The following is a 13,132-nucleotide window of genomic DNA, read 5'->3' as shown; positions in this document are numbered from 1 at the left end:
GGAACAGAGCCCAGGACTCTCAACCCGCATGCGCAGCCCACGTCTGTAACCACTAGAATGGCTCTCATCTAATCATGTGATCTGCAGTCCCGCAGTCAGATTTTTTTATCCCGCCCTACATTCTGATTATTTATGTAAAGTACATTTTAATTCCTTCTCATTCTTAGCACGGATGATCATCTCTATTGGACTGTGGAATTGTCTCCCCAAAGCACATGGTGGGTTCCCCACCACCTGGGACTTTTACAACTAGACTGCACAAATCTCTGGAGAAGATACCAAAGGAACAATCTTGCTTTGACACCCAAAAGGAATGAACTAGCTTTTTCTCCCTCGAATTTCTGAGAGTCACATATTTGGGTGTATTTCAAAGAGATAGGACACTAGGACCCAGGGGTCCTGAGTTCTAGTCTTAGCTCTGCCCATCACACCCTGCATGACCTTGGGCAAGGAACATCCCTGCTCTGTGCCTCAGTTTCCCCTTCTGTAAAATGAGGCAATTAACATGGTATCCCCCATTGTACCGTGTTGAGATCTTCACACAAAAAGCACCAAATAAGGGCAAAATATTCAGTATACGTTATTCTAAAGATACCCCTTGTCCCTCTAGCCAGTCCAAGTAAAGGCAGGGAAGAGTGACAAAAGAAGGGTGGGAGGAAGAGAAGGTTTTGTTACAAATTCTACAACCATCACTAAGTCCTTGCTACTGCAGGTTCTGCCTGTCACCTGGCACCATCTTGCAGGTAGCCAGTTCAAGAGTCTCTACAGGCAGGGTGAGGGCAGGGTAGCTCAGCTCTGCTGTTCAGGCGTGGAAACAATCACCCTTGTCAAAAAAGAATCCTCTGAGAAATATCCCATGAAATAAAGGCAACAAATAAAGGGCTGGAGGACTTGAAAGGAAAGGAGGCTAAGGGGGTTTGGAACTGACCCCACGAAGCCAGGGCAATCCCTGCTACAGACAGATCCAGTATATATTGTCCTTGGGGGTTGCATAACAGTGCTGTTTGTAAATCAAGGGCTGTTTGCTTTCAGCTGAGCTAAATATCTCCACTGAAAGCCCTGGGTCCAACCCCTAGCTGCAGTTTATGTTATGCAGTCAACGAAGTTAGATCAAACCCAATGCTCTCCCATGTTGGTGTGTGTGGGTTTTTCCCCCTTCCCTCCTGTAGTCATTATTAGGGCCTGCAGGCCACAGCCTCTCCCCCCGACCCTGGGCCTAGTGAACAGGGAAAGAAGACGTAGGGGGTGAAGGCGGGGGGCGGGGAAGGCTTGGCAGATGACAGCTGACCACTTCTCCAAGCCGTTGTTCTCAGGCTGCTCCCCTGCCAGTTCCACAGAGGGAATTTGCGTGGCTCTGGGTTTGATGGGCAGAGCCCTTCCAATTCTGGCTCTTCTGCCTTGTCTCCCTTCCTTGCTTCCCTGGCCCTCCCTACTGCTACAAAAGTACTTGCGTGGCCCTGCCACACATGCTTCTTTCCCCTTGAAGACTAACTGCTGGCGATTCAGGCTGCTGGCTTTATGAGTCTGGTGCATACAAATGCCTGGGCAGCTACATGTTGCACCTGCATATATGCACCATCCCGTGCCCCACACACTGAAAGTGCCCCTCCCTCCTCCTCTATGGCATAGCTGCAAAGTAACAAGCACAGCAGAAGTCAGTGCTCCAACCATGCTGAGAATGGCATAGCCGCTGGCCTCTCCATCCGGGCTGTCAAGACATCCTGTCATTACCAGATGGGCCAGATTCACCTCTGCATCTGCAAGAGCAGCTGCGCCTGGGAGGACTTTGGCAGTACAACTGCCACCATCCCCAGGCAATTGCATTCAGGGAGGTCTGCTTCAAAATCCAGCCAGGATGCCATATGAGCTTTGTTAGCAGAGGGCACTTAGGGGAGGTGTTCAATTATTTTGGCTGCCCCGTTCCCCCCCACCACCACCACACACACACTGGGGGTAGCATCAGCTGGTTCCAGATCTCCAGCTGGAGAAGGGGGGGATTTAGGCAGTTAATGCAGTGTGCCTCCATTCCTGGTGGACGTTCTGTGCCAATATAGAACTCCTTGTGCTTCTGGAACCTAAGGATTAAATCCAGGCCAGTGGCTTATTCATGGGAGAGAATAAAGTACAGGGCCAAATTCTCCTCTCAGTGAATGCAATGAAACGCATCAAAGTCAACAAAATTATCTCAGTGTCATGAAGAAGAGAATTTGTCATATATACAACACCATCCACTCTAAGATCTCAAAGCACTTTATAAACACAGAGAGTCATATTCTACAGTCATTAATCAACAGTTTTGCTCCATTAAGATGACCTGAATTGTTTAATCCCCCAAAATTATGATGCAGAGGAAACTCTTGTTGCCCGCTGTCACGGAGAGGTTTGCCTGTGCAGGGTAATTTGGGGGAGAAGCTGTTTCCTTAGATTGCATCCTCTCTCTCTCATGTCATTTTTTCCCTCTGGGGTGATTCTCCTAGCAACACAGTTTACTGAAAACAGGGAGGGACAAATCTCAAACTGTTTGGAGCAAGCCGGGGTTCAGAACAGATGCTTCCCCAATTATTTGAGCCATTTAAGACTCTAAGACAGGGCAGAAGATCTCATGGGGAAAAACTTCCCTGCAAAATGTCCTTTTCTTAGACTTCTACTTATTAGATCAGCTAGAACTTGATAGTACTGGATCAACCAAAATAAGTAGACGTGGGGAGAATGAACTGAGATTCTTGGAACCCCCCAAAAGACAAGGCTTAGATCTACTAAATATCTATAGCCTGTCCTGCCACTTCCAAAATTCTGCCTGTGCATCTTTTCTTATGTTCCCCATGTGTCTCCTTTGTCCAGTTGTCTTTGTCCTTCCTTCACCTTTGGATGCATAGCGAGTGCCCTCCCGGTCACGTCCCAATCCCTTCTGACAAACTGGTCCACCAGCTCTGCCCATGACCACAGCCACATTACACTCGCTGATTTTTCACCTGAATTGTGCCTATCTCCTTAGATCATGAGAATAGGAGGAGGGATTTTGTCTGTTTTCCTGTTGCAAATCCCCACATGTGCCCTCAAATATGTGCTTGTGATAAAACCCCATGTGCAATGAATGGGTTATAAGGGAGGTTGTAACCAGGCACAAGTGTCTGAAAAATGCAAGGGGGGTGGTTAAGGTGGTACTGGTACAAAGGGGGCTGAGCTAAGGGTAGTGGGTTGACAACTTGGCTGAACAGCATGGACAATGTCCTAATGGTGAAAGCCATTAGGACATTTAGAATTGTTGCCCAATGATAGTGATGGAAGACCCTTGCCTCAAGATGTTTCAAAGCTGGCTAGAGAATAGACTGTAGGGAACAATCTTGAATTGGTAAAGGGGTTATGGATGAGAAGACCTAATGCACAGTTTCCATCTTTAACTTCCCGGACTCTAATATATGGAATTCAAAATTAAACTTGAAAAGTTTGCCAATTCCACCCTCTCTTCTCTCATAGAATCATAGAAGATTAGGGTTGGAAGAGAGCTCAGGAGGTCATTTAGTCCAACCCCCTGCTCAAAGCAGGACCATCCCAACTAAATCATCACAGCCAGAGCTTTGGTCAAGCCAGCCCTTGAAAACCTCTAAGGATAGAGATTCCACCACCTCCCTAGGTAACCCATTCCAGTGCTTCACCACCCTCCTCGTGAAATAGTGTTTCCTAATATCCAGCCTAGACCTCCTGCACTGCAACTTGAGACCATTGCTCCTTGTTCGGTCAGCTGCCACCACTGAGAACAGCTGGGCTCCATCCTCTTTGGAACCCCCTTCAGGTAGTTGAAGGCTGCTATCAAATCTCCCCTCACTCTTCTCTTCTGCAGACTAAACAAGCCCAGTTCCCTCCGCCTCTCCTCGTAAGTCATGTGCCCCAGCCCCCTGATCATTTTTGTTGCCCTCCGCTGGACTCTTTCCTATTTGTCCACATCCCTTCTGTAGTGTGGGGCCCAAAACTGGACACAGTACTCCAGATGAGGCCTCACCAATGTTGAATAGAGGGGAACGATCACGTCCCTTGATCTGCTGGCAATGCCCCTACTTATACATCCCAAAATGCCATTGGGCCTTCTTGGCAACAAGGGCACACGGCTGACTCATATCCAGCTTCTCGTCCACTGTAATCCCCAGGTCCTTTTCTGCAGAACTGCCAGTCGGTCCCCAGCCTGTAGCGGTTCAGTTCAGCTTTCCCCTTTATTCTGCTACAGTCACTGATTAGCAAAGTTAGGCATGAAGTAATGGGAGTAATCTGGCTGAAGAGCTGTGATTCTTAACCACATCACGCTCCGCTGTACTCAGTCTTTGCAAAATGTGCTTTGGGAAACCCTTACATGTCACAGGCTTGCAAAATCCACGAACAGTACAGATTAGGGCAGCCCACAGTGTGACTAACAGAGTTCTACAGTGTGCGCACACACCCTGTGTTCAACACAAGGGGTCATCCCAGATCCCAGAATGCAATGCTCCACCTTGACTTGAGTAGCCAGGCCACTTGGAGCACTGTATGCTGGGAACTATAGTTGCCTGGAGATGTCCTTCCCTATTGAAGAGAGGAGTAGCAAAGTCTGCTCCATTCTATGCAGATTAGGCATGGCCTTTGGGCTCATAGCACAATGCTGAGCCAAGTGTGGACATCTCTGGTATAGGACCCGGCTAGGGCAACCCAAATTAACCCATAGACGGGACTGTGGGGAGGAGGTAGGTACACACCAGACTGGCACTGCTCAGACATTCGTGCAACAGCACAAGTGGTACGGCAGGGCGGAGTGAGCAAGCTGATAGCCACATACTCACCCAGTCACCTGGAGTCCTGACAAGTCTGACCCTATCTTAGATTGGGCTTAAAACCCAGCTGTTCCAGAGTGGGAGCTGAGTTCTGCTCAAAGCAGTGACATGGCAACACAAATCAGCTGTGGCTAAATGAACCAATAAGACATGGCAAGGTGTAATGTAGTGTGTATGAATTCACACCTAGTATGTCGAGGGAGGGCCGTCAGTGCAACCAGGCTGGATTTATACCCCACCCTTCCTACCCTTGCAGGTGGGGGCTAGTTGCTTTGGAATGAAATGTTAGTTTGGAGAAATATATATATAATGACTCTGTTGATGAGAGCAATAAGAGATTTATTATTATTCTTTCTTACATGCATATGATTTATTATTTTACAGAGCCCCCTCAAGTGTGTCTAGCATGTTCTGGTCAATTATAAAATGAGAGCTACCTGCCCTATATTGTACATGCTGTAGTCTATTTAATAAATCATCTAGCAATTACATAGCACATTGTGTGTTCACAGTTCTTTACAACTATTCACTGATTAATCCTTAAACATTTAAACAGGTGTGCACTGTAGGGTTCCCATTTTATAGATGGGGACTGCGAGCCATGGAGAGAGGTTAAATGAGTTGTCCATGGTTCCAGAGGCAGTTGCAAGTGGAGCTGGGATTAGCAAATGGGACTTCCTAATTCCCATTATTTAACCATGGTGACGTCCATCCCATAGGATCCCAAAGCCATTACCTGTATAAAGATCACCTCACCCACCACTGAAAGTCAGCCACCTCTGGCATGGAACATGGTAGCTGTTTAACAGCTGACAGGGACTTACATTACAGTTGGGGAAAGAAAGTAAAGGAACAATTCATGTCCAGTTAAAAGATTGTCAATAAGATTCTTCCCTTTATCATTGCATTTAAATAAATAAAACATAATTTTTCTTTTATGTACATAGCTTTAGGTATGTTTTTAAAGAAGCCTCAAAGAGGTTCTAGCCTTCAGGACAGGGGTTGAGAGAGAAATTAACACACATTACCAATAAAATTATTAACCTCTTTCTTCACTCTACTATTTTTATATGTCACTAGGTTAATTATTAATTACGGGGGACAGTCTGATGGGAAGCAGCAAGTGGATTCCCTTTGTTTCTCTGCGGCTGGAAACTGAATTGGGGTGTTGTTGTTTTTCTGTTCTATTACCTTATCACTTTCTTCAGTGATTGCTATCATTTTCTTCTTCCTCCTCTCTTCCAAAAATTGTTGAAGCCCTAACAAAACATAGTGGGCCTGGTTCCCCTCTCATTTTCACTGGTGTAAATCAGAGTAATTCTCCTGATGCCAGTGACGCTATATGAGTGTAATGACAGGGGAACAGGGCCTATTGAACATAATATGTGGCTACCATTTGCAGTTGTTTTTCTAGCAACCTGTATTCAACAGGAGAAGACGCATGGTCCAGAAGTTAGGCTGCTGACCTGGGATGTCCAGATTCAGTCCCTTGCTCTGCTATTGATTTCCTACATGGCCTTGCTCAAATCTCTCTGCCTTCCTATGCTTCAGTTCCCCCTGTGTAGAATGGAACAATGGGAGGGGAGGTGCTGTGAGGGTGAATACACTAAAGACTGTGAGGTGCTCAGCTAACATGGTAATGGCCGTATATGCACCGTAGAGAGATTTAGTTCAGATGACCTATTCCCATAGGAGGGAGCAGATTGCACTCATCTGAACTGGCAATGATAGCCACTCCATACGCTGTTACCCCTTTTGGTACACAGGAGTCTATGAAGGACGCGCAGGTCTATGGAGGGTGATATTGCTTTGATCAGCCTTCACTGGCATAATAAACATCATCTGAAATTTAAAAATACAGCTAGAGTCAAATTTGACCCCCACATACCAGATACTGAGAGCCCCCAAAACCCTGGGAAAGTTCCATCCTGAAGTCGAGCTCTAGTGACAGTCAGTCCTCGGGAAATCAGCAAAGGCAAGGAGGTTTGGGTTGGTTTGGTGCTCAGTCTGTGTAAATCTCAGCAATTTCCCTTTGTAGACAGCTGCAGGAACCTGCCTCTGTTTCCACTCTATGGTGTGGGCTTCACCAGGCCTCCCACATTTGGCTGTGAGTTTCACATTGAAACGGGCCTTCAAAACTCCAACCAGAACTGGGTGGGAGAGGCCCAGTTTGGCTCCATTCTTTCCAGGGACATTCTGAGCAGGTGGAATCCTCACCCCTCCTCCTCCCTATGGAGTCCCTATGGATGCTTCGGTCTGCTTCTGCACGCTGGTGGCATCTGTCTCAATTTCTGCCATGGGTTTCATCTGAGGCATTATTACCAGACTCGCAAAATTCCAACTGAATATAAATTAAGGTGTTGTTAATCTTCCCTTATGCCATAAAAAGAGTCCCCCTCTCTCTCCCGCTCTTCCCATTCATCTCCCAGCCCTCTCATGTTCTAGCTCTAATCCAAGCCCCACAGCCCTGTTTCTCGCCTCATGTCCCTCTCCTTTCTCAGGGCCCCATTCTCCCGTTGGCCTCTGTTCCTTCCCTCACCCCATCTCTAACACTCCCTCCTTCCTCCTCACCCATCTGACCCTTGCTCTCTCTGTTAGTTTTTCTTTTCCCTACTGGAGTGACTCCTGTTCAAACTGATTCATTTGTCCTGGGCTTCACATTCTTTTCTTTCTCTCTCTCCCTCTCTCCCTGTTTCCCCCTCTCTCCCATACAAACAGGGAAAGAGAGCTCCTTGGGAGAGGCTGAGTTACAGCCAAGCTCTGACCCTGCGGGAATGGACGGCAGCTACCTCAGTGTGAAGGAGGCCGGGGTGAAGGTACCCCAGGACAGGGCCAGCACTGACCTCCCCAGCCCCATGGACAAGGCCGACTCGGAGAGCAACAAGGGCAAGAAGCGGCGGAACCGCACCACCTTCACCAGCTACCAGCTGGAGGAGCTGGAGAAAGTCTTCCAGAAGACCCACTACCCAGACGTCTATGCCAGGGAGCAGCTAGCCATGAGGACCGATCTCACTGAGGCCCGAGTACAGGTAATGGGGGAAGCTTTGGGGTGGATGGGAGCAGTGGGGTTTTCAGTGTGTGAATGAAGAATATTCCAGGCAGCAAGATAATGAGTCTTATAATTCACTGGGACTTAACAGATCTGGAAGATGGCTCTGTATTACAATGTTACATCTTAGCTGAGGTTGCCTAGAACCTCACCCCTAATTCCACTTAAACTTACAGCCTACAGGGCTGTACCCAAAGTCCATGCCACAGACTCATGCTCTTCTCTTAGGCAATGGGCATCAATAGACCAAGATACAGGGAACCTTATTTCTGCCTGGTGTTAGTGCAGACTTTTTTGTTTTGGATTAGTATCCTCTGAGATTCACAGAGGAGCATGCTGTTCCTTGAGTTAATGGAGCAGTTTCGCAAGCAACAAGGCAGCAGGTAGTCTTCAGCGACAGTTACTCCAGCAAGGCTTTCATGTAAATTAGTTTGCTCCAAAAGAATCAGATGGGGACACCGGCTCAGTAGCCACGGTGGCGCCAACCTTTCTCATGCTATATCCCATTGCTGGCAAGGTGGGGGAGGCAGAGGTCATCATGACCTGCCAGGCCAGGGATGCAGAGACAGAGAATGCAGAGACACAATTGAAATGGGTTTTGCTGCCTGGTTGGCCGAGCAGGCTCAGAGACAAAGCAGGAAGCCTATTGTTTGGGGGCAAAAAGGTATGGCTGCCACCTCCAAAAGAACAGGGGAGTCCAACAACAACCCCAGGCTGCAAAGCTGCCAGGTCTCACACAGTTGTAAGCTGAGGCTTCATCAGGGCTTGCATAGACGAGATCCCAGGAAGTGGCTATTGATAGTATTTCTTGGAGACACATCGCAAATGCTGATGGTTTCTCCTGGAGGTCCGGGTACAATCTCAGGTTTACTGATCACACGCTGCACAGACTGACTTCTTTTGCTCAGGAGCGGCAATCCTATGGTAGTGGGAGGGGGGACTCTCCTTTTCACGCTCAGCCCAGAGCCTCTGGTTCATGCATCTTAGCTTCTCCAGAGGTACTCCAGGGGGTGTAGAGGAGAGGATTTGGTACCTGATCTTCCATGGCCTTGCATGTTTCATCATCGTTCACACCTGTGCACAGTGAATGATAGTACTGTACACTTTGCCCTAGTAGTGGCAATGACAACACAGAGTGCAAGGCTGCAGTGAGTTGGGCCCTGTGCATGTTTGAGGGAATGAATGATCTTCCCCTCTAGAGTTTGGCCTGTAGACAGGTTAGGGGGCCTACCACTGCTGTTAACTAATGGAGCACTCCCTCACCTCTACAGTGACAGAAGCTTGTATTCTGGAGCCAAAGGACCGGGGTTCTAGGCCTGGCTCATGTGTGAGAGACTTAGCTCATATTTGTGTCTGTTGTCTGCAGACCTGGGTTTTGTTAAAATGGAGTGACCAGATTGTTAATCGTACGCTCCAAAGCCGACCAGCTTTGCCCTGCTGCTGCCCCTCCACTTAAGACCTGTGCCAGAGAAAGGTGGCCTACAGAACTGAGGGTGACAGAAACTGTCCTGAGAATGGGCAGGGATCTGTGGAGATGGAGGAAGTGGCCAAGGTCACTGGAGTCCTTTACCTAAGGAAGCTCAAGCTGCAAGAAACAAGAGAAAACCTAGTGTTAGAACACACAGCAAGTTACCTGAGTCCCTACCATGGTATTTTTTTCACCTGCCAAATGGTGGCAACATACTTGAATGGATTTCACCTGCCACATGAGCCCCCTTTCCTGGTGGCTACCAATCACCATAGCTCCATTGACTTTGATGGAAGTTTGCTGCCTGAGGCTCTAACCTGTAGTGTGTGACTGCGTGGCTGGCCCATAACCGAACCTGAGACTCCAACAGGGAACTTTATGGTCCCTAAGGAGCAGATATTGTAATAGGTGAACCAAAAGCCAGACCTTTCTTCTCCCTAGCCTGATGGGGAGGAGATGAGGTGGTCTGTGCTGTGACTTGCCTCAGTAAAAGCCTGGCCTGGTCCTGGAACTGCCTTCCCTCTGGCCAAGCTGGTCTCCCTCCAGAACTAAACAGTCCCCAAAGCACCAGGTTGTAGCAGAGACAGAGCCCAGACAGACAAGTCACTAGTCTGGTTCTTTCCAGACCTCTCCCCAGCTCACACTTTGCGAGTGAAATACCCGACTGGGAGCCAGGCACCTGGAGAAGAACTCACCCCAGCAGCAGGCCCGGCACAGTGGGCTCTGTCTGCGGAGCTCTGGAATGGAGTGTCTTTGGAAATCATTCCACAGCTTGGCCCCTTTCCAGACACTGAAGAGGCCACTTTTCTGCCTGCTTTGGATTCTAATCTCCACAGCTGGTGTCTACAGGCAATAAAGCTGAGTTTCCCCTGAGGTGCAGCGTGCTGTTCGTTTTCTCACTCCGCACCTGCAGATGCCCCTGAACCTTATTTAAAGGAGCCAGCTAGCTGAGATATCGCATGGTCCAAACTGCAGCGACCTTAGCAGTCAACAATCCCAATGTGCTGCAATGTTGCTGCAGTGACAGGGGCACCTTTACAAAAGTAAGCTCTCAACAAACTTCTCCTTCCCTTACATGCTACATGTAAACAAAGGCGGGAAGGCATCAACCTCCAGCATAGCTTTTCCCCCTTCAATTATTCTGGGCCATGGAGGTCCTCCTGGAGTCAGAAGGAAGTTACAGAATTATAGAACCATGGAAGCTAAAGTCTCTGGGCCCTCTTGGAAATACCCAAATACCCATACCATGCTTGGTAACAAACTTAGAAACAGAGGCAGCAGGGGAAGGAAAGGCGGGGCTAGGACAGGGATGATGGGTCAGGCACAAAAGGTTGCTCCCCCAAAGAGGGCCACTGGCCATGTCTATGCATTTCCTTCTGCTCCCCCTCTCCCATAAGTGGGTGGTGAGCCCCCTTGAGCAGCACTGCAGCTTGGCGTGTGTCTATCACAAATAACCTACCACTGAAACCAGTACGGTGTAAGAGGCTGAGACAAATCTGTTGAACCTAGTGGATCAATGCAACTAGGTTACCAACTCTCCCTCCAAGCCCAGGATCCCTGCCTTGCTTCCTCCCTCAGGTCCCCACTCCTGGAGTCCCACCTACTTTTCCTTATATGGATCTGGTCTGGTTCTTTGGTGTGAGAGCTGCAGAAGGCTATGTGACCAGGGACAGGATCCCAAGGGGGCTCTTTGAGGTTTGATTGATCCCACATATATTGAGAAATATATAACCCAACTGCATGACCCTCCACCACACCCCATAAAACACACACACGTGCACAGCTCCTTCCTTGTGCACATGTGCTCACATCTTCTGTCAGACACCCATCCCTATACATAAATGCACCCACAGACATCATTGCCCCCCCCACCCATCTGATGCATGCACACACACCATTGCGAAGTCTCCATCCCTGCATATGCACATGCACACACAAAGAGGAACACACTTGTATACACACATGTACCACTGCGCCTCCCACTCCCCAGGCATACCCATACAATTGCTTATATGCAGCCCCTCCCAACCTCCATTCAGTGCACCCCAGCTCAATACCAGCACATGAGCATACCTCTCACTGGCTGCAAGTTTCTCTTTAGCAGACAGTAGCTGTGATTCAGGTTTGCCACCTCCGTATGGGGTCAGCGCCAGGGAATGTCACCCCACTGCCCCTCCCCAGGGCAGGCCTCCTTATTGCAGGGCTGTTAATGAAAATCTTTTCAGTGTTGACCCTGTGATGCGGCAAGGGCTTGAAAGCAAGGGGGAAATGTCAAACTCTGCTGTAGCAAAAATCACTGCCTTGATAAAAAAAGCAAAGCAAAGCAAGAGGTAATATATCTTGATCCCTTTTCCCCCATAAAACCCTGGGAGGCTGGTGGAAGGAGCGGAAAGACTGAGCTAAGCCTGCAGGAAATTAAACATGAAATGAAAACAAGCTCAAGTTATTCAATTCTCTCATCCCAGGCTCCAATTTCCCATTCCAGGCCACTGATAAAATGGTGTCCAGTTTCAGTGCTTAAGGATGAATTCTGGCTCTGTTCTTGCAGGCTGGAAAGTGAAGGGCTTGTGGCCCTCACCAAGGGAAGGGGAGACAGCCTGGCCTTGAAAAGGGAGGAGCTGAGACAGACAGACACTGACAGACTGTGAGCCTGAGCGTGAGAGAGAAAAGGGCAGCGAGAGAGGAAGAGAAAGAGACAGAGACCGTGAGAAAGAGAAAGATAGACAAGAGGCAGAGACCATGAGAGAGAGCTTGTGAGGGACTGCAACAGAGAAACAGCTGGAGCTGGACAGTGACAGAGGCAGAGAAATGCAGCCACAGACAGGGAGCCAGAAACCCAAAGAGCTTCCCCTAGAGCTGAGCCCAGCCCCAGCCTCAGCCCCAACCCCTGCTCCCTGAAAGTTGAAGCGTGTGGGGGTTGGCTCTGAAATCCAGATCTCAGTTCTGCAGAATGAGCCCCTCTTTCCTTTAACTATACTGAGCTTCTCACCCCCTCTCCCCCATCACTTCTGTTTGCATCAGAAGCATAGGGGGATGTAAGCATGGGAGTGGGGTGTTCAGAATACCCAGCTGAGCATTGTGAGGAGGAGGAACATTTTCCCACTGTGTGAGAACAGGCAGCACCAGCTGAATGGGGGGACTGTAGAGGGGTGGAGAGGAGGAAGTTACTGACCTTTTTGTTACAAACTATTCCCTGCCTCCCCTACCCCCAATATCTATCCATGTATATGGATTGATGTACCACTATAAGGCTAGATGTGTATGGAGACATAGACCATTTATTCTAGTCTATAGATTTTACAGGACTGATTTGTTCCTGTGCTAGATCACAGCTTATCAACATGCAGCCTGCAGGTGAAGAACACGCTACACTACACTGCTACTATTAGCATAGAGCTGCAGACCACGGTCCGCACTGCTGCTGGCTGATCCTAGTGGATAGGCCACATTGCATGCTGGGACCTGTAGTCTCCTCACTACTAAAGGTGCCCCGCTAAGAAAAGTACATTGGGTTTGTACCATTTTCTGTTTCTTTCGAATTCGCTGAGAAGGCCTGGAAAGGTTTGTTTTCTTTCCTTGCTTAGAGCGTTATATTATAGGTCTTATCTGCCCTGTTTTTCCTGGAAGACTCTATGGAAGACTGGAGGCCTAACAGGTTTATAAGACCAAAGCTACAAAGCAACTAAAACATGACAGAGCAAAGGGACTGGGATTGTTTAAAGCATTTGAGTTTTGTTAACACTAGTTGAAGCTGACTGCCTGAATAAACAGCGGGGAGGAAAGCTCGGTGTTAAAAATAAAACACTTTCCCCCCCC

At 48.5% G+C, this 13,132-nt stretch overlaps 1 protein-coding gene across 2 annotated transcripts in view; it reads left to right on the top strand.

The window, feature by feature from the left end:
* ALX4 (ALX homeobox 4) overlaps positions 1-13,132 on the top strand; it is a 70,396-nt gene that overhangs the window by 37,843 nt on the left and 19,421 nt on the right. For both annotated transcript variants that reach the window (XM_084632306.1, XM_084632307.1), the window contains one exon: positions 7,518-7,828. In XM_084632306.1, coding sequence (XP_084488432.1) covers positions 7,518-7,828 — 311 coding nt within the window. The remainder of the gene's footprint in view (positions 1-7,517; positions 7,829-13,132) is intronic.

This window comes from Lepidochelys olivacea, assembly GCF_965140295.1.
Source record: "Lepidochelys olivacea isolate rLepOli2 genome assembly, chromosome: 6".
NCBI lineage: Eukaryota > Metazoa > Chordata > Testudines > Cheloniidae > Lepidochelys > Lepidochelys olivacea.
The sequence above is the reverse complement of the archived record's forward strand: the minus strand, read 5'-3'. Positions and strand labels throughout refer to the sequence as shown.